This window comes from Piliocolobus tephrosceles, chromosome 20 (assembly GCF_002776525.5).
Source record: "Piliocolobus tephrosceles isolate RC106 chromosome 20, ASM277652v3, whole genome shotgun sequence".
NCBI lineage: Eukaryota > Metazoa > Chordata > Mammalia > Primates > Cercopithecidae > Piliocolobus > Piliocolobus tephrosceles.
In genome coordinates this window covers 14000139-14020785 of record NC_045453.1, presented here as the reverse complement: position 1 = coordinate 14020785, position 20647 = coordinate 14000139, and the positions used below count along the sequence as shown (strand labels likewise).

The 20647-nt window shown below is 48.1% G+C and overlaps 2 protein-coding genes across 5 annotated transcripts in view; one reads left to right on the top strand and one right to left on the bottom strand.

Annotated features, from left to right (window-relative positions):
• Window positions 1-11862, top strand: part of ZHX3 (zinc fingers and homeoboxes 3) — a 136177-nt gene extending 124315 nt beyond the window's left edge. The window contains exons 4-5 of one of the 3 annotated variants that reach the window (XR_002734858.2): window positions 4319-4478; window positions 5079-11862. Coding sequence is in view for 2 of the 3 variants with exons in the window: in XM_023227928.2 (XP_023083696.1) it covers window positions 5079-5089 (11 nt within the window). In the remaining variant the exon portion in view is untranslated. The remainder of the gene's footprint in view (window positions 1-4318; window positions 4479-5078) is intronic. The other 2 variants (XM_023227928.2, XM_023227927.2) reach the window with 2 other exon arrangements.
• A 2680-nt stretch (window positions 11863-14542) lies between these two features.
• The window catches only part of PLCG1 (phospholipase C gamma 1), a 39204-nt gene continuing 33099 nt past the window's right edge, over window positions 14543-20647 (bottom strand). Inside the window, exons 25-33 of one of the 2 annotated variants that reach the window (XM_023227873.3) lie at window positions 19963-20120; window positions 17956-18052; window positions 17601-17825; window positions 17370-17518; window positions 16737-16851; window positions 16471-16632; window positions 16275-16363; window positions 15971-16158; window positions 14543-15802 (exon numbers count right to left, since the gene is read on the bottom strand). In XM_023227873.3, coding sequence (XP_023083641.2) covers window positions 15760-15802; window positions 15971-16158; window positions 16275-16363; window positions 16471-16632; window positions 16737-16851; window positions 17370-17518; window positions 17601-17825; window positions 17956-18052; window positions 19963-20120 — 1226 coding nt within the window. In that variant the 3' untranslated portion in view covers window positions 14543-15759. The remainder of the gene's footprint in view (window positions 15803-15970; window positions 16159-16274; window positions 16364-16470; window positions 16633-16736; window positions 16852-17369; window positions 17519-17600; window positions 17826-17955; window positions 18053-19962; window positions 20121-20647) is intronic. The other variant, XM_023227874.3, reaches the window with a different exon arrangement.

Genomic DNA, 20647 nt, shown 5'->3' with positions numbered 1-20647 from the left:
CAGAGGTTGCGGTGAGCTGAGATTGTACCCCTGTGCATCAGCCTGAGCTACAAGAGCGAAACTCTGTTTCAAAAAATTATCATGTGGTATTTGTACCAGAAATGCAAGGATAGTTTAACATACACCATTCAGTAAATGTGGTACATCACATCAACAGAATGAAGAGCAAAAATTGTATGGTCATCTCAACACAGAAAAAGCATTTGATAAAATTCAACATCGCTTCATGATAAAAAAAAAAAACACTCAGAAAATTGCATAGAAAGAAGATAGTAAAGGCCATAAATGATAAACCCACCACTAATATCATATTGAATGGGGAAAACTGAAAGTCCTTCTTCTGAGAACTGGAACATGACAAGGATGCTCACTTTCACCACTCCTATTCAACATAGTACTGGAAGTTCTAGCCAGAGAAATCAGGAAAGAGAAAGAAATAAAAGGCATCCAAATTGGAAAAGAGAAAGTCAAATTGTCCCTTTTTGCAGATGACATGATCTGATACTTAGAAAAACCAAAAAGACTCCACCAAAAATCTCTTAAGGCTGATAAGCAAATTCAGCACAGTTGCAGGATATAAAGCCAACATACAAAAATCAGAGTTTCTATACACCAATAATAAAAGAGCTGAAAAAGAAATCAAGAAGGTAATCTGATTTACAACAGCTACCAAAAATAAAAAAAAAGATACTTAGGAATAAATTTAATCAAGTAAGTGAAAGATCTCTGCAAGGAAAACTGTAAAACACTGATGAAAGAAACTGAAGAGGACACAAACAAATGGAAAGACATCCCATGCTTATGGATTGGAAAAATTAATATCATTAAAATGACCATACTATCCAAAGCAATCGACAGATTCAATGTAATTGCTATCAAAATACCAATGTAATTTTCTTGACAGAAGTAGAAAAAACCCTAAAATTTGTACAGAACCAAGAAAGAGCTAAAATAGTCAAAGCAATCCTGAGCAAAAAGAACGAAGCTGTAGGCATCACATTACCTGACTTCAAAATATATCACAAGGCTATAGTAACCAAAACAGCATGGTATTGGTATAAAAATACACCCACAGACCAAAAGAAAAGAAAATAGAACCCAGAAATAAAGCCACATATTTACAGCCAGCTGATTTTCAACAAACGTGCCAAGAACATGCAATGAGGAAAGGACATCCTCTTCAATAAGTGATGCTGGGAAAATTAGATATCCATAAGCAAAAGAATAAAACTGGACTTGCATCTCTCACCATATACAAAAGTCAACTCAAGATGGATTAAAGATTTAAATATAAGACCTTGAATTATGAAACTACTAGAAGGAAACTTAGGGCAGAACACTTCAGGACATTGGTCTGAGCAAAGATTTTATGGCTAAGACCTGAAAAACATAACTAAAACAAAAACAGACAAAGGGGACTATATTAAACTAAAAATCTTCTGCATAGCAAAGGAAATAATCAACAGAGTACAGAGGAAACATGTTGAATGGGAGAAAGTATTTGCAAAACTCTTCATCCAACAAAGGACTGATATCTAGACTATATAAGGAATTCAACAAAAAAAATATTAAAAAGTGGGCAAAAGGCGGGGCACAGAGGCTAATGCCTATAATCCCAATACTTTGGGAGGCTGAGGTAGGTGGATCATTTGAGCCCAGGAATTCGAGACCAGCGGGCAACATGGTGAAACCCCATCTCTACAAAAAATACAAAAATTAGTTGGGTGTAGTGGCACATACTTGTAGTCCCAGCTACTCAGGAGGCTGAAGTGGGGAGATCACTTGAACCCAGGAGGTTGAGACTGCAGTGAGCTGTGGTTGTGCCACTGCACTCTAGAACCTGGGTGACAGAGCAAGACCCTATCTCCAAAAAAAAAGGTTGGGGGGGGCTTGGTTGGGGGGCAAAAGACGTGAATAGATAATTCGCAAAAGAAGACATACACATGGCCAATAGGTATATTAAGAAATGCTCAACATCACAAAAGGGAAATACAAATCAAAACTACAGTGAGATATCATTTTATCCCAGTTAGAATGACTATTATTAAAAAGACAAAAAATAATAGAACTGGAGGTCATGTTCATTGGAATATTCCAGGTACAGAAAGACAAATACATGTTCTTACTCATACGTGGCAGCTAAAACACTTGATTTCATGGAGATAGAGAATAGAATGATAGATAGCACAGGCTGGGAAGGGTGTGAGAGTAGAAGGGGGAAATGAAGAAGGGTTGATAAATGGGTATAGACTTATAGTAGATAGAAGAAACAAATGTTAGTTTAATAGCTAATGTTAAATAGCAGACTAGCGTGACTATGGTTAGCAACAATGTATTGTATATTTCAAAGTAGCTAGAAGAGAGGACTTGAAATGTTACCAACACATAGAAACAATAAATACTAAGGTGATGGATACCCTTAATATGCTGCTTGATCACACATTCTGTGCATGTAAAAAATACATGTACCCCATAAATATGTAAACTATCAATTAAAAAAGAAAAATCCATCTTAAAGTTTATATAGAATCTCAGGGGACCCAAAATAGACAAAACAAATTGAGAAAAAACAAAGTTGAAGGAGTCACACACACTTGATTTCAAATTGTACTACAAAGCTACAGTAATCAAAACAGTGTGGTACTGGCATAAGGAGAGACATAGAACCAATGGAATAAAATAAAAAGCCCAGAAATCCCCACGTAATGGTCAATTGATTTTTGGCAGGGGCACAAAGACCATTCAATGGGAAAAGAGTCTTTTCACCAAAAGGTGCTGGGAAAACTAGATATCTACATGCAAAAGAATGAAATTGTACTCTTACCTTGTACTATATACAGAAATTTACTTAAAATAGGTCAAAGAGCTAAACAAAAAAGCTAAAGCTATAAAATGCTTAGAAGAAAGAAAACAGAATCCTTCCAGGTTTTTGATTAGGCAATTATTACTTTTTTTTTTTTTTTTTGAGACAGGGTCTTGCTCTGTTGCCCAGGCTGGAGTGGTACAATCAAAGCTACTGCAGCTTCAGACTCCTGGGCTCAAGCAGTCATCCCACTTCAGCCTCTTGAGTAGCTGGGATTACAAGTGTGCACACCTGGCTAATTTTATTACTATTTTGTGTGTGTGTGGACAGGATCTCGCTATGTTGCCCAGGCTGGTCTTGAACTCCTGACTTCAAGCAATTCTCTCCAGCCTCCCAAAGTGCTAAGATTACAGGCACAAGCTACCCCATCTGGCCAGGCAATGATTTTGTATGTATGACACCCAAGGCATAGGCAACAAAAGAAAAAAATAGATAATTTGGATTATGTCAAAATCTAAAATTTTTGTGTTTCAAAGAACACTGTTAAAAGAAAGAAAAGAACCCACAGAAAGGGAGAAAATAACTGAAAACCATACATCTGATAAGAGATTTATATTCAGAATATGTATAGAGCTCCTAAAACTGAACAACAAAACCAATTCAAAAATGGGCAAATGATTTAAATAGACATTTCTCATAGGAAAATATACAAATGGCCAATAAGTACATGAAAAGACAAACATTAGGCATTAGGGAAATGCAAATAAAAACCACAGTGTGATACCACTTCACACTTAAGATGGCTGTTACAAACACACACTCAGAGAAAACAATGTGTTGGGAGGATGTGGAGTAACTGGATCCCTTGTGCATTGCTGGTGGGAATATAAAATGGTACAGCCCCTTGGGAAACAACTTTGTGGTTCTTTAAGAAGGTGAATATAGAATATTACCATATGATCCAGCAATTTCACTCCTAGGTATACACCCCAAGGACTGAAAACAGGGACTCACATATGCATGTACACCAGTGTTCTTAGTGGCATTATTCATAGTAGCCAAAAGGTGGAAACAACTCAAATACTTACCACCAGATGAATAAACAAAATGTGGTATGTATACATACAGTAGGATATTATTCAGCCAAAATAGGAATAAAATTCCTATACATCCTACAACATGGATGGACCTTGAAAACATTTTTGCTAAGTGAAATATCAAGACACAAAAAGACAAATATTGTACCATTCAGCTTACATGAGGTATCTAAAACAGGTAAATTCATAGAGAGAGAAGGTAGAATAGAGGTTACCAGGGGCTATGGGGAGGAGGCCATGGGGAGTTACTATTTAATGGATATATAATTTCTGTTTAGGATGATGAAAAATTTCTGGAAATAGAATGATGGTTTCATGACATTGTAAATATACTTAATGCTACTGAATTGTACACTTAAAATTGTTGTAATGGTAAATTTTATGTTATTTATATTTTACCATGGTTTTTTTCTTAAAGTCAACATGGAAATGTGATGAGTGGATTTGAATCACAAGCATTGGCTCCCCTCAGCTACTAAATCCAACACAAAGTGACATGTTGCTGTCCTTTGTGGGACAGAGCAGGAATGGCAGGGGGTGGCCATGCCATTGGCATTGTCCTCTTCTGTCTGAGACAGGTAACTGTGGGTACAGGAAGGGCTGGTCTGTTTATCTGTACCTGGTTTCTCATGGCTTTCTCAGCCAGCTGCAATTAAGGACCACTTCTGTATGAATCACAGATGATGGACCTCTTGGATTTCGGCCTTACTTTGACTTTGACTTTAGGGTTGAAGTGAAGACATACGTAGAATACATATCAGAACTAGACCCAGCTGCTGTTATATTGGAACAGTATGTTCTGGAGAGCCTGGAAGGAGAGGGCAGGATGAAGCATTTTAGGACAGGACTCCAGAGACACGGTGGTGGCGGAAGCCTGGGGAGCTAGGGGGATTTAGTGGGCCTGGAGAGGCCAAACCGCTGCTCCAGCTGCTAGGCCTAGGATTTAGCGGGGTCTGTCAGAGTCTGATGGCCTTACAAGGTTGAGCCAGCATCCTGTCCTTAACCCACATTCCCTCAGGCTGGAGGGTGGGGGAGTGGGTGGCAGAAGGGCATTGCTCATGGAATTAAGACGTCCTCAAAGCCAGTGACGCCACCCTGATATAGCAAGGACCAGGCTGCCCTGGGGGCTACACAGGTGGCAGCTGCCGTGGAATGACAGGCATGTGTTTTCTTCTCAGAAACAGACTGAATTTGATCGGATTCATGTGAAGGACTGGCCAGTCTGGGAAACCGCCTGCCACGTGGAAGAGCCAAGCCCAACTCTCTGCTGCCACATGCTGTTCCATGCCTGGTTGCTGAGCACCTGGGAGAGCTTCCAGAGTCCTCGCAGACAGCCCAGAGCCTGCCGCTACCCTCGGCCTGTCCACCACCAAGCAAGTAGCAAGCAAGATGGGGTTCTCATCAGTTCTTCCTCCCACAATGTAGGACCTTTCCTTTACCTTCCAGTGGATAAAATAGTTCAGATTTCATAGTCATATTCATAGACACAGAATCAAGCTTTTAACATATACATCCACCTCTATATGTTAAATAAAACATCAGATTATCAACACTGTCATTACGTAGAAACTTTGGTTAGCCAAGCAGTGCATTGTCATTTATGTCATCTCTAAAAATGACCTGTGTCTGTTCTCTGGGGATTGCTGGGTCACAGATGCCCCTCACCTTCCACAGTCAGACTGGGAGGTTACAGACACAAAGCTACATCTGGAATCCCTTTGTGCCCCCTTTGTGTTCCTCAGTGAAGCAATACCTTTGAAGAGGTCTCTGCTGCATTAAATGGCGACTGGCTACCATTCATGCCAGGCTTGCTTTGCCTGTGGGCTACTCAGAACCTGCTGTAACCCTCAGCTCAAAAAATGGACTGGTAATGTGAGTAGTGTTGGATGCTTTACCGCTCTCTTTAGTTGTTACTGTAATTCTGCTTTTTCATGGGAGTTTGAATCGTGGACCATAACTTTTCAGTTATCAGATCAACTAAAGAAACATTTGTTGTTAAGCCTAATGTGCTGACCTATGTGCCTGCATTTTTTTTTTTTCATCTAGACATGTTTGGAGTGAGAGAAATATGGAAAAAAGAAATGGGGTAGGGATGTAAGTGGAAGTCTGTAGCCACAGCCTGTAGATTTGACCTCTGCAGTTTTCAGAGCCCTTTCTCCACACTCATTTCAGAGCCTCCTATGGTTTTGGGAAGGAATAACACACTGGCCCATTAGTAAGGGTGAAGGCTGGAGGGATTTGTTGACTTCTTGGAATTATCAGAGATAGGGTGGTCTTTAGCACAAAGACTTGCATGCAGGGATCCCTGGCAGAACACCCAGAATGCCCCTGGCTCCCACCCCGGTGTGCTGGCCGGTGTGCTGGATGCACGCCCGAGGGTGCTGGGCATCACTGGTCCTTGTGAGGATGCTTTTAAAGTTCTATATTTATATCCCCAAACTTGGAAACAAGAACTCTACTTTAGCCTAACCCTCATGTCCTTTTTTGAATTGAGAAAATTACAGGAAAGGGTGCCTTTGAAAATTAGAAAACTTGCTTACAGAGCTGTACTAAATGGTAAATCCTCAATTTCCCCAAGACCGGTTGCTCTGAGAGTAGCTGGTAAAGAGGGGCAAACTAAAGACCTGTCCACCTGTAGCTCCACTGACGTCTTAGAAACCACCTGCTTCCCAGAGTGCCAAGCCACAGGTACCAGGCTTCGTGGGCACAGAAGCCTCCTGGGCTGGACTGGGTGAGAGTGCTGGAAGACCCCAGAGAGAGGGCAAGGGCTTTGGGCAAGAAGCACTGGTGGTGGTTCAGGGACTGTCCTCCCCCACCCAGGGAACTGGACCTGGCAGGGCACCGTGCTCATGTGGCTCCAAGGACAAGCGTGGCAGTGACCCCTCTGCCTTCCAGGAGAGGGCTGGCTTTGGAAACCAAAATCGTGTTCTTCTAAAGTATCATCTTCTGCCCTCCCTGTCCCAATAGGGAGCACATCTTATTTGTCTCAAACAGGGACTTGTGAATACTTGGCAAGTTTTGCAGCCTATTTTTGTATTCTTAATTTGGGGAGTGAAGATGTTTGGTCTCAAAAACCTTTGAGGAATTGCCAAGAATGGCGAGTGATTGCTTTCCTTCAGAGAACAGACACTTGGAATTTCTCCTTTTAGTGTTTATATACGTGCAGATTAATTTATATATATATATACACACACACACACAGTATAAATACTCATTTGATTCTCATAAAACGTGCATCTGGCATGTGCAGTTGAGAAACTTGGTGGCACATGGGTATTGGGGAAGTAGCCTGTGTTGGAGGGGCACCAGTGCACTAGGTGTCTGGGGTGGCCCAGGCCGAAGCCATCTCCAGGTGTCTGAGAAACCACCCAGTGCCTCACCTCCAGATCCTGCTGGCATCACCTCCAGAGCCCTGCATGCACTGGCTGAAGTTGGTCTATGGAGAGGATTTTCTTGGTTACTTGTATTCACAGTTAACTTACAACCCAAACAGCAAAACACAGTTGGTGGACAAGTTCATGCAGGACCTAGAGTGACCCAGCCATGGGCACTAACTCGTCTTTCAGGTGGAAAAGTACAGTGCTGCCTGCCCTGGTATGTTTTTCTTACAGATGTTAGCCCTGCCCAGCAGCCAGGGCTACACCACAAAAGGCAAGAATGCCCATGTTAAGGAGCCCAGCAGTCTGGACAGATCCTTCTTCCTCTGCTCTTGGATGAGAGTGAGTGAGTATGGTCTGGACCTTATCCTTGAAAGGTGATCAAAAGCGATGATGAGGGAGGCAGTCACCACGCAGGTGCTTAAAGGGACGTTGTAGGAGGTACTCAAGGGTTTGGGGGCAAAACCCTGAATGCAGCCAATCGTGCACAGAGACACACCCATGCTAGCCCAGTGGCAGTGGGGGATGTGGGATGGCAGCAGCCAGGTGTGTGGCCCTGTCACAGGACAGCTCATTGTGGTTTTGCACACTGCCAAAGGGTTAACTTTTGTTGTTGCCTTCAGTAGAAGGCATTTGTGGGCTGCAGAGTTGAGAGGTGGGTGAGGTTAGTCTCTCCTGAAGAAAAAGCCTATAAGAAGTGGCTCATCTTATCCGTTTTCTCTGTATGCAGTTGGACTTGTCAGAGATAGTAAAATCATCTTTTATTGTTTTTTGTTGTTCTTGCTGATGTCCTATACCTGTTTGTTTTTTACATGGGGTTGTAGACCCAGTTTTCATAGGTGAACCAGATCATCATTCTGATAAAGGAAATTTAAATTTGATACATGTGCTTTGTATATTTTGATTACTTGTTTTCGTTTTTGACTATAAAGGAGCTTTTTTATTTTGGGAGGGGAGGAGTATCATTTCTGAGAATCTTGGGTTCCTGAAAACGCCCTAGTTGGATGGCTTGCCAGGGCCTTGAGGTCTGGCAGTGATTGTACAACTTAAAGCTCCTTTCTCTCGGCTGAGTGACAGGCAGCTGTTCAGGTGGACCAAAGCACCTTGACACAAGGACTCTACACTCTGCTCTCTAGTAGCACAAGGAGGAAGTTGGACAGAACATTGGGTAGTGCCTTGTGGGCTCCCACATGTACTAGTGGTCTCATCTCCAGCTGGCCTTGGGAGGCTGTCCCACCAGGAAATTTGTATATTCTCTAGCCTGAGATGTGGCCCTTGTGGGTTTTATCCTGCCCAGTCAGTGGCCTAGTGGCAGGTGCTGTGTTCTCTCCCTCTCCCTCTTGGCTCTGGGACATCTGTCCCTGGCTGCCTTTTATAGAGGAAGGACACTGGCCTTTCTGGTTGGACGCTGTGTGGATGCTCTCTGCTTGAGCCTCATAGTCTCTGGTCTTGTCTCTTCTTGGACCAGTATCCTCAGACTGGTGCAGCTTTTTCAGTTCAGATATCACACCCCAAGTGGATGAAGGCAACTTGCAGGAGAGGAGAGCCAGCCAAGAAGAAAATTTTAAAACCAAACCTAGTTTGGGATTTTCCTAAAGTCATGTCCTCTTTTTTCTTGCTCAGAGTTTACCTGGGAGATTTCACCAGTTTGACTCACCATTTGCAGAAGACGTGCTTTTGTATTAAGCTTAAATTTTCACATATCACATCCATTCTCAAGGTAGTTATATGCTGGAGAAGAAAAATCCTCTAGACACATGAAGGCCCACACAGTCAACTCTTCCAGGGCAAAGCCAGCAGCCCACCCAGGTCAAGTAGCCAGCAGGGCTCCGTTCCCCGCACTCCAGACATGGACCCTCCCCTTCAGGGTCTCTTGACCCAGCTTCCTTCTCTCCTTTTCCCTGAGAGCACAGACCTCTCTCACTCAGCCAGCCTGCCCAGACCACAGGGGGCCGTTCCCATGTAGCTTGGGGAGTACTTGATCTCTGAAAGGCTCCAGTGTCTGAGCAAGCAGGGAGTTGTAGAGCTCAAGCCTTTCTTCTGTGCTCAAGTCCCTTCCCCAAGCAAGGCTTCAACCTAATATACTCACCATGTAGTTTTCTCTGGCCATTTAAATGGGGCAGGGACATGGTTGGGCCATGCCACACCAGGGCTGGTGAGGCAAACAGTTTTGATTTTGACAGAGTGGCTGGATGAAACGTGGCAATCAAGGTGCTGCTTGGTTTGCTCTGAGTGCAAATGGAACCAACAGGTTTCTGCTGCAATCTGTGTGTTCCCAGTGCCAGGTGACACCAGGAAGGGTCGGGCAGGGCTAACCAAGTTGTCTCTGAATTCACTGAGCATCTGCACTTAGTTGTGAAGTTAATGGGAGTACACAGAGTATCTGGCCTTGGAGAGGGATTGAGAGCCTCCTTTTTGGTTCTTCATTCCTGAGCTCTTGCCTGCCCACAAATCTGACCTCTTTGAATGGGGGCCCAGTCCTTCATCACACTGAAGATAGGACAGAGAAGTTTCTATTTAGCCCTAGATCCAGCAGGAGTCATCCATTCTAACTGCCCTGAAGTCTAGAGCAGGGGAGGGAACCCAGAGGCTGGGGATGAGACTAGGCAGACCCTGGTTATCATAGGGACAAGGACAGGGAAAAGCACCCCCTTCCTCAGTTTTTGCGAGTCCTGTCTTTGGGTTCACAGGACTTTGAGGATGGTGAAGAACGTAGTTACTAGCCTGTTGTTCCTGGTCCGAAGCTTCCACAGCCCTCAGAACCTGGCTTTTGTGGCTGCTCTGGCAGGTGCCAAGCAAAGGGAGAAGGGAGGAAGGCAGCTGCTCTGGTGGGGACTCTAGGAACCTTCCCAGCTGTCCACTTGGATAGGTGGTGAGCCCCAGGGTACTGAGAGGAGCCTGAGCATTCACCTGCCATTAGTGCCTCTTCCTTCAGGAGACTGGCTTGAAATGTGTGTGTGTGTGTGTGTGTGTGTGTGTGTGTGTGTGTGTGTGTGTGCGCGCGCGCACACAGATGAGCACCTGTATGTGTTAATGAATAGTTTTTCTTGGTTAATATTTTTTAACTTCTGTTCCTTTCCATAAGTGGATGATTCAAAATTAATGTGACTTGGCCAGGTGCAGTGGGATTACAGGATCACACCTGTAATCCCAGCACTTTGGGAGGCCGAGGTGGGCGGATCACCCGAGGTCAGGAGTTCAAGACCAGCCTGTCCAGCATGGTGAAACCCCGTTTCTATTAAATATACAAAAACTAGCCTGCCGTGGTGGCGGGCGCCTGTAATCCCAGCTACTCAGGATGCTGAGGCAGGAGAATCGCTTGAACCCAGGAGGCAGAGGTTGCAGTGAGCTGAGATCGCGCCACTGCACTCCAGCCTGGGCGACAGAGCGAGACTCCATCTCAAAAAAAAGAAAAAAGAAAAAAACAAGATGAATGTGACTGGAGTTAAAGGTGAAATGTCAGGTTGTTTAGTCACTGAATTCAGAGAGCTACAAGTGCTTGGTCTTTCCCAAGAGTCAAACCCGAGTAGAAATACATTTAAAAGAAAAATCTACCACATGGTACCTATGAATCTTGTAATTTGTTTAGGGAGATCTTGTCACTCATCCCTGGTTCCTGCCCATACAGTTTTGTCTCATTCTTGCAGTTTGCTTGAAACAGGGCCAGAGCCCCACATGAGACTCTCAGCAGGAGTGAGGAGCGGGCGCTGGCCCCAGCAGGGACCCAGCACAGCAACCGGGTTGTTCCGTTAGACTGGGTCAGGGCCAGGGGAGAAGCAGTCACCCTGTGTAGAGGGTTCCTGCTGCGCTTCTGAGCAGTTGCTTTGTTCAGAAGCCTTAGGAGGGTCGGATTGTGCCATAATTGTTATCAAAGAGAAAACACGCCCACCTTCTTCTCTCCCCTGCTGGCCATTGTTCATTGAGAGTTTGACTGAGCGCAGCCTTTGTGGAAGTCAGGGAGGTTGCCAAAGGCCTGTAGATGCCTCCTGACAAGGTCTTCATTCCTGGTTTTCTAGCACCCATTTGCATTTTAGTCTTCAGCACAAAGCCTTGTTCCCTGTGTAAGACTGGGGAGTGACTGTTGAGCAGTCTGCTGTCAGGAGAGATGGCTGAAAAGGTGATCATCTTGGTGCTAAACAAGAGACAACTGCCCTGTTTTTGTTTGTTCTGAGGCACAATGAAACTTTAGCCAAACTCTGCAAGAGGGTCCCCTCTCCTGTCATGGCCAGGTGAGCGACCAAACCGCGAACACGGCACACTCTGTCACTGAAGCCTCGGTAGAATGGCGATTCTTTACCCTGGGTAAATGTTTTAACAAAAAAATGAACCCAACTTTGGTTTGGACTGTGGTCGCGCCGAGGCAGGAGTTGGGCTTTCCCTCTTGGGGCTGAATCTCCAGGCCTCATGAGGTCCCCTGTGGGGATGCTGCTATTTCTAAGATGCAAATTGCACATTTCCTAGATTTTGTATCTGGATTTGGATAAAGGAGGGGAACAGGGACAAATTGCTTGTACAATTTGAAATGGGCCTCAATGGTACTTCGAACCTTTTGATTATTCCTAAATAAAAACATAAATATATTTCACATCTGCTGACTTATTTTATGGGGGAGTCAGGAAAAAAAGCCAAAAACATTTCACTTCTTCTTGCCCACTTCTGTGGATCTTAAACTCCAGTGGATGGGTGGGGCAGTTTCCCTCGGCTCACTAGAGAAGTTCCAACTCACTGTCTTCTGCACTGCTGAGTTCACTGCACTGGCTTCTACATGAGAAAACGGTGATATGTTAGAAATCATGCTAAATAGACAAAGGCAAACAGTCAAAGCTGGTGTCATCTGGTGAGAGGACACTAGCGAGTCTTTTTCTGTTCCTGTGAGTGCTGAAAAGCAGAGCCTGTCATTTGCTGGAGCAGGGTTGGGTGTTAGTGAATATGCAGAAGGACCCAGGGGCCTTCTGGAGGAACAAAACTGAAGCCCATACTTTTAAGATCCAAAGCCATTGAATTTTGTTGGGGTGGCCCTGAAGGCCTGGGGCAGAAGGAAAAAAGGTCCTTTGAAATGAAATCACCTACGGTGGAGCCAGGCAGTGATTCTGGACACCAGAATAGGAGTCCAGCTTATATCATGGGGAAGCAGTGTGTGTTGAATCCCAAAAGCCAGGTCCTTGGAAACTAGACCAAACTGGCATGCAACTGGCAGAGCCAATCAGCTGAATGCCGTAGTGGGTGGACTCAGGCAGTGACTCACTTGGGACACTGTGGGTGATTCACAGGAGTGGCCAGCCAGGGGGTTGCTGTGGGGTTCCTCCAGGCAGAGAACAGAATGCCTAGGTTAACCCCTGAGCACAGGTCCCCTGGGAATTACTCAAGTACCCAGAGAAGACAGGAGTTGCAGGCTGAGACTGTGCTTGATCCATTTAATTAAAATGTGAAGAAGGCACGACCTTTTCATTCACCGAGTTAGTCTGGTGGGATAACCTAAACCTACTTGCTTTCTACCCGCCCTCAACAGAACTCATATGGTGAGTGATGGGCTTAAGTTGAAAGACAAGTTTCTAGGTCCAGGCCCAGCTCTCAGGTGATGTTCAAGCTGTGCTTGGTCAGGAGGGAGACCCCTGCCTTTTCTGCTCGTAGCCATAGATACTCAACTGAGGTCAGAAACGGCTCCTGCCATCTTCCCACAGGGCAGCCTTTTTCCTGTGGCAGGGGGCAGAATGCCCGACCTTGTAGGCTCTGCCCTGTATGTGTACATGTCTGCTGGGCCAAAGCTGTTGAAAGTGAAGGTCTGTCACTTTGAACCCAGTCTACTTGTCTCTGGTGTGTCAGCCAGAAAGTTCTACCGGTGATGATAGGAGAGCAAGGAGCCCGCAAGGGAGCCCATCTGCCTTTTGGTACCACTGACTTCCCTCTCCCAGCCCTGCCTGCTCTTTTGGTTTGCCCTGCCAAAATCAGTGCTTTTCAACCCTCTTACTCATTTAAATCACCTTGGGAGGTTTTGAACAATACCTATGCTAAGGCCCTAGGTACCAGCATTTTTCAGACGCTTCCTAAGTGGTGCTCATGTGCTGTTAGGGTTGAGACTCCACAGGTCATAAACCTGAGCTGTCGCACTGTCGGGACGCGGCCTACAAGCATGGGACGGGGCAAACAACTCCTGATGCCAAAGCATTCGGCCCCAAGTGAGGGTCTTCCCCACCAACACTCCGCCTTCTGGGTCAATCAGCGTTTGTCAGGTCTGTCTGGAGGAGTCTTGAAGTGAAAATGATCTTTAAATTTGCTTGAGAGTTGGCACGTTTTCCACTAGGAAGAACAATCAAAACATTTGCAGTGAGAGGCAAAGGCAATGTCTTACAGAGCCCAAGAGAGGTGAGTTTCAGGTCTGCAAAGCTGCCTTAAGAAAGGCAGAGCTGTCCGTTCCCCAGGTTGTGTTCCAGAAAGACACTTGTTCAGCAAATAGAGATATGTATTGATGAAAGTTAAAAGGGTCAACACCAACAGGCCAAGGATGTCCTAACCAACGCAGATGGGCCCTAACAGAAGGGCCTACACAGTCCTCTTCCTTCTCTGACAGGAAACCTTTCTCTCCAGGCCATAAACATCTAGAGAGGAAGCATGGATCATGAGGGCCCAGGTGAATTCCCACCCACCACCTTCTTGTGTATGGGAAAAAGCCACCCTCCTCTCTGAGCTGGGACTGTGAAGTTGTGGAAGAAAGTCACACAAGAACCTGAGCACTGTCGCTGTTTGATTCTGGCATGTTCATGTCATCCACGGAACCGGCGCTATCTACAATTTTTTGTGTGGCATCATTTTTGTTCCATCCCAGCACAGCCCACTATGAAAACCAGAGCCTCAGGAAGAGAAGGGCCTTTCAACTGTGTTCTGGGCACAGAGATGTCAGCTGCCAAGTCCTGGAGACAACCAGAATGGCACCTGGCAGTGTTAACTGAATGCAGTATTTTTGGAAGTCAAGGTTTCTGTGGAACTGGAAAGGGGCTCTGGTTGGTTCCGGCTCACCACCAAAGCTGGCTGGCCACAAAGAACCCAGGCAGGATGTATTCTGCTCAGACACACCCTCAGAGGATGAGCGGGCGAGAGTGGACCCACAACTCCTGTTAGCCCAAAGGAGGGAAGGGCTGCTTAACCTGAGAAGTTTCCAGAAACTTCCCACCTGCTTCTATTGCAGAATCATCCAGCGATTGTTTCTACTGAGCATGTCTCCGCGCAACAGGCTTTCCTGAGCCCCCCAAAGAGCAGACAAGTCAAAGGAAAAAGGACAAGAGGATGATTTATTTGGCAGTCAGATCTTAAGAGGGCAGCAGAACTAGCAAATGGCCAACCCTGAGCCCAAATGTGGGCAGTAGGTTTGTGTGTGCTGAATGCTGGCTATGCTATGAGGCACCTTTGCGCCCACGGGCCTGGACCCTGGCCTCTGTCCTGAGGTGCGGGCTGCCTTTTTAACCTTCCCATCTCCATCCCTGGATCTTTTTTACCGGTTAAAAGCTGCAATAAGGATGGCAGCTTCATTCAGCACCCAACTGCCTGTACCCCACCCACCCAGGAGGCAGGCAGCTCCTCAACCGCTTTCTCATTCCTCAGGGAAAGCATATTGAGTCTTCTTTGACTTAAAAACAACCTCACCAAAATAGGCTCTGCTATTTCTTCTCTTCCCCACCCCTCCCGCCCCCCAATTCCTGACAGTGCTTTACACAAACTAAGCCCTCTTAACACAGCAGGCAGCCCACCTGCCACTCTCCTCTCCAAGGCTCTACTCCAAGGTTTCCCTACAAGGGTGAGGAGCATGAGGAGTAAATAACTTAGTTACAATACCATTGAGAAGAAAAATAATACTGCTATTTTTAACATGATCCCCTGTATCTTTCAGGCTGGGTCATGTTCCCAGCCATGGGCAATGTGCCCTTGTGCTGTGTCCTCCTCCTCAGGCAGGGCAGAGCCCTTCTCCATGCAGGCCCTACATTCCTCTACCCTGGCTCCAGGGCCAAACTGCAGGGGCATCTAGCCTCTCACCCTGCCCAGCTGTGGTTTTAAAGCTACAGGACAATGTAAACTTTGTTTCCCTGGCCCAGTAAGGCTCCTCCTCCTCCTCCACTCTTAGGAATGTTAGTAGCTCCTTGGAGTCTCCTGTGCCACTGGCTGAGGCAGCCTCTCCCTCCAAGGGGCTTCGGCCATGGTCCTGGCCCCACAAGATGGAAGGCTCCATCTCCAGAAGTCAGGGCCAGATGTGTGTGCTTAATGCGAAACACAGTACAGTTTTTGCCTTCATCCAGAGCTGGGACATGGAGGCCCAAAACAGTAATACATCTCATTAATGGCTTGGTTTCTGTCTAGCATTCACTGCTGGAATCCAGGCTTCAGGCTGCGAGACCCGGAAGGCCGCCACAGGGGGCTGCTTCCAAAGAACCCAGTTCGCGGCATTCTACGAGGCGCACAGCACCTGCTGCTCTCCAATGAGGCTAGGGTACAACTAGAGGCGGTTGTCTCCATTGACCCGAGTCCTTCTTGGGGCCCTGGACAGAAGAGAAGAGTGTCCTTACTGGCAGGCAGGGCCTTGTAGCCCAATCAGGCAGCTCAAAGCCAGACAATATTACAACTTTTCTACCCAGGAGAAAGGAACACTGAAGAAGTAGGACCTAGCCACTGCCTTCCTGGCTCTGGCACCCCTCCATCTCCCTCACCTTCGTTCTCGACTGTCAAAATGGTCTGCAAGATGCTCCTGGGAGATGCGGAAGTCCTCAAATGGCTGCTGGTAGCGGGATTCAAAGGAGCCTTCCCGGGCTCGGCCGTGAAACAGCTGGCCTGAGGCATCTGAGCCCCGCTCCCGCAGAGACGTACCACTGAAGGGACTGAGGTCACCATTCTCCTGCTTCAACGAAGGCAGGTGCACAAGAGGGTCGATGACTCCTCTGCACTTCACGAGGCTGCTGTCTGGCTCTCCTCCCCCCCCCCCCCCCCATGCCAGCCCACCCCTGCTGCAGATACCTTGGCAGGGAAAATGTCAATCTTGATCAGCAGGGAGGCCAACTCCAGGTCCTCACTGTAGTTGTTCTTCAAAGGCACTGCTCTGTATCCTAGGAGGAGGAAAAGCCTGGCCCTCAGCCCACGAGGGACAGCAAGGGGCCCAGCCCCACCCTGCCAGCAAGATTGCAGGGGCACTGCCTCCAGGAATGGTCCTCACCTGTCTTCAGGCCTTTTACCGGGAAAGTAGCCTGAGCCAGGAAATTCTGGTCACTAAACATGTCTTCCTCATACACCACAAAGCGCAGAAAGGCAAATTCAGGGTTACTGATCTGGAAGTGGAAGGGCTTGGCCGGCCATACAGGGTTGAGTCCATTGTCCACTATGAAGGCAACGACAAAAGGCTCCAGGTCACCCTGGGAGAGGATGGGATGACTGGTGGGGAGGGGCTTGCAGTGCCCCAGGAGAATGGGAAGACAGACTGACCCACAAACTCTGTCTTCTGCTTGGTGCTGTCATACTCAGCTCCAGCCACCTCAATCTCCACAAAAGGGCACACAATGCCTCGGCCATTCTTTGGCAAATGTCGGGCACCCAGCACCTGTAGGCAGACAGAAGGGCCTGGGGATTGTCCTTCCTGCTCCCTCCAATCCCCAACTGCGGAGGCTCAGGCAGGATTTGTGACGTGGAGGCGGTGCGCCCTCTGCTGGGCCCCCGGGACACTGCCCATGGAGTCTCTCCCGACATCGGGGACCTAAGCTGTCCAGAGCAGCTGCTGCCCAGTTTATTTGAAGTCTGAGCTTTAGCCAAAATTTCCATGTGAGTTTTGCAATCCACTTCATGTTAAATCCATGTCTATTTAACACAGAAATCTTTTAAATGACTCCCCTTAGGGGAAAAAAAGATCTCATCAGAACAAGTCACCCCATGGCTCTGCACGTCCTAGATGCATAGAGTGAGTGCACGCTATCTTCACCCCTTCAACGACTCTGCTCAGGCCCCATCCACCCTGACCCCCTTGATGCCTGAAAATGCCCACTTTTGGGGAACCCAACATAAACAGACTCCAGCGTCAACCAGCCCCTTTCCCACCCTGAAGCCCAGATGAGCAGCACCCACCTCAACCGAGATGGCACACGGCTCCAGCCCGCGGAGGCTGCTCTTGTCAAAGGGGTCAAAGGCCTCATCCCGCATGGTGCTTGGCTGCAGCACGTAGCCACAGTGCCTGCCCGTCATGAAGAGAGCCTGGTTCATCTGCATAGGCTTGTCTGGAAGAGGCAGGTTATGGTGTACTCCAGTCCAGCTGCCCACAGTACCCCTCCCCACCCTCCTCACAGGGGACCTCCTCACCAGGGGTCTGGAAGTTGAGGGCCACCAGCTGACTGCCACAGATCCACATGGGCAAAGGATCATAGTTGGAGGAATCCAGTCGCTGGCCCTTGGGGTAGATGCGGGAGAGCTGCAGTCGATTGTACTGAAGGAACTTCTTGCCTTTGGCCTTGTTCACGTATTTCTCAGCCTTGGTTTCCGGGAAGGATGACATGTCCCGGTAGCAAGCACGTTCTGTGCCAATCTCTGGACCAAACAGGGAGAACACTCACAGAGCCCGCCCACCCAGGAAGTGTTAGGAGGATAACTAAATACTCCTTTTGCACCCACCAGGCCCTCTGGGCACACGCACACCCCGCCTGGGCCCTGCCCTTACTCTCTTCATCGAAGGGAACAGGCCGGCAGTAGACAACAAGTTCAGAGAGCTCCAGGGCGATCTTCTTCCTCCGTTCCATTATCTTCCCTTCAGTGAGCTGGTGACACACACAAGGCCCTGTAGCCCCAGGCTACAGCCCTGCCCAGGAGAAGGAAGCCCCCGCCAACCTTGGGTATGCCCACACTGCAGGTGCTCTGGGCCCATCTCCCACCCTCCCCTGTACCTTCCAGACACCACACCCAACGGTAAATGAGGGAGCTCTGTCCTCAGCCTCATCCTGGAATCATCTTTCCTCTTTTCTGTCCCAGAGGACACATTTGCCCTCCAGCCTTCTTAGAGGGGTGGGGGATACAGACTCCTCATCACCACCCATGTTCCCAGTGACCTTCCAGGGATCCTGGAATTGGCCACACTCCCAAGTGACACTTTCTGACCATTCATTACTCAGCCTCATCCCAGGGTAAAAACGATTCTTCTGTGTCACCTGTGACTGCACTGGGGATGTAGGCCCCTGGCTTGGTCTCCATCTGTGTCCTAAGGATGATCCTCACTGCCTCAGCTCCCCCAACTCCAATATAACCACCCACTCTACATGGCAAATCTCCATGCCAAATCTCTACAGAAGCCCACTTACAAGCACCCCATCCTATCCTCTCACCCCTGGAGGACTCTTCTTTCAGTGGCTTTTTTTTTTTTTTCTTTTTTTTAGACGGAGCCTTGCTCTGTTGCCCAGGCTGGAGTTCAGTGGCATGATCTCGGCTCACTGCAACCTCCACCTCCTGGGTTCAAGCGATTCTCCTGCCTCAGCCTCCCGAGTAGCTGGGATTACAGGTGCCCGCCACCATGCTCGGCTAATTTTTGTATTTTCAGTAAGAGACAGGGTTTCACCATATTAGTCAGGCTGGTCTCAAACTCCTGACCTTGTGATCTGCCTACCTCAGCCTCCCAAAGTGCTGGGATTACAGGTGTGAGCCATCGTACCCGGCCTCCGTGGCTTATATTCAGACTCTTCCTTTTTCAGCCTAGACCCCCAGATCCAGTCCTTCAACCACCTGGTATGCCAGCACCTTTTCTTCTAGGGGACAGCCTGGCAAGCACCCTCTCCCTTCTCTGTTTGGCTTGCAGTTGCCCTCTCCAAAGCAGCTACAGACCCATCTACCAAATGCACTTGGTGAAAGGGCCACCAAGTAGGAATTCCCTAACCCTTGAGAATACTTCTCCGTTCCCCCAGGCTCAGTGGAAGAGGCCACCCTTCCCCAGAAGGCTGGTCCTACCAGCTAAGCCTGGGCTCCATCTCACACCCTGCTTGCTCCTTTCAGCTATCTGCATGAAAGCCTGCTCAAACCCCAGCCACCTGTCCTCTCCCTCAAGGACAGGCCCTACAAAGGCTCTGCCTTTGCCATTCCAGACTCCCCACTGCCAACCAACCCCAGCCATGCTGCTGATGCAGCTCAGAAGTCTCACCAGGGCTATTTGCTGCTGCTGAATCCAAAGGGCACTTACAAGTTCTTATCGTGCCTGTCTTTACCTCTGTAGCCCTCAACACAGCAGAGCCCCTCCCTCACCAGTGGCCCGCAGTCTGTCTGACCTGCCTTTCCTGGGCTCCTTTTCTTGCCCATGCCTTCTCATATGGAGCTTTTCAATCCATCCCAAGTTCTCTTCCTATTCAACACCACCTCATCCCTTCTATGCCTCAGCCCCCACTCTATTCCTGCTTCCAGCCCAGGACTTCACCTCTTAGCTCTGGTCTTGTGTATCCAACTGCCCACTAAGCAGACCCACTTGAACAACCCATCAGTATCTCAAACTCAACATGACCTAAACACACCACATTGCATCTCATGTGTCTGTTTCTTCTCCATCCCTAGCTAAGGCAGGGGCTGTGGCCTATCTAGCATAGGCCACTGGCTGCCCCACCGCCCTGAGGGGGCTTGTGCTGGGAGCTGGAGGCCTTAGCTGCCTGACAGGCCCACACACTGCCCCCACCAGGCTCCAGCAGGATCTCACCCTGGCATCTGCGGTCTGGGCCACTTCACGGATCTTTTTCACCCAGTCCTGCAGCTCTTCCTGTGAGTCGGCAGCAACATCCAGGGACCAGTGGGCCACCGACGCCATGCTGATGGAGAAGACGAACAGCCGGTTGTTCTTGCCCTCAGGACGGATGGCTGGGAGGGCGAGAGCAGATAAAAGCTGGGAACAGACATCTCACCCCCTCCACCCCACTTCACACCGCAGGCACTGGCTCAAATGAGTTCTATCTCATCCCATTTCCTCCTTCCCACACCCCATGAGGGGAAGGACTGCTCTGCAGGCCCATTTTACAGATGACGATGCTGCAACTCAAACAAGTCACTGCTGGTTGTAGTGGAGCCAGTGTTCCAACTTAGCTCTGACTCATGCTTCTTCCCTCAAGCCATGTCTCCCTCTCCACCCCATCTCCAAGCCTCTGTCACATCCCTGTGGTGCAACCCATTAGGCCTGGGGACGTCAGCCAACCAGGAGCATCATCCTTGCCGATTCTGGCGGGTTCCCCAGTGCCTGGCATGGGGTAAACATGCAGGGGTCAAAGCTGAGGGTGACAAAGGGAGCCCAGGGTGTCAAGGGGATGTCCAGAGCATGGGGAGAGCTTGGAGGGAGGGCAGCCTTTGGGGTTCAGCCATCAGCTTCCTCCCTAGGAGCAGGAGAGAGATAC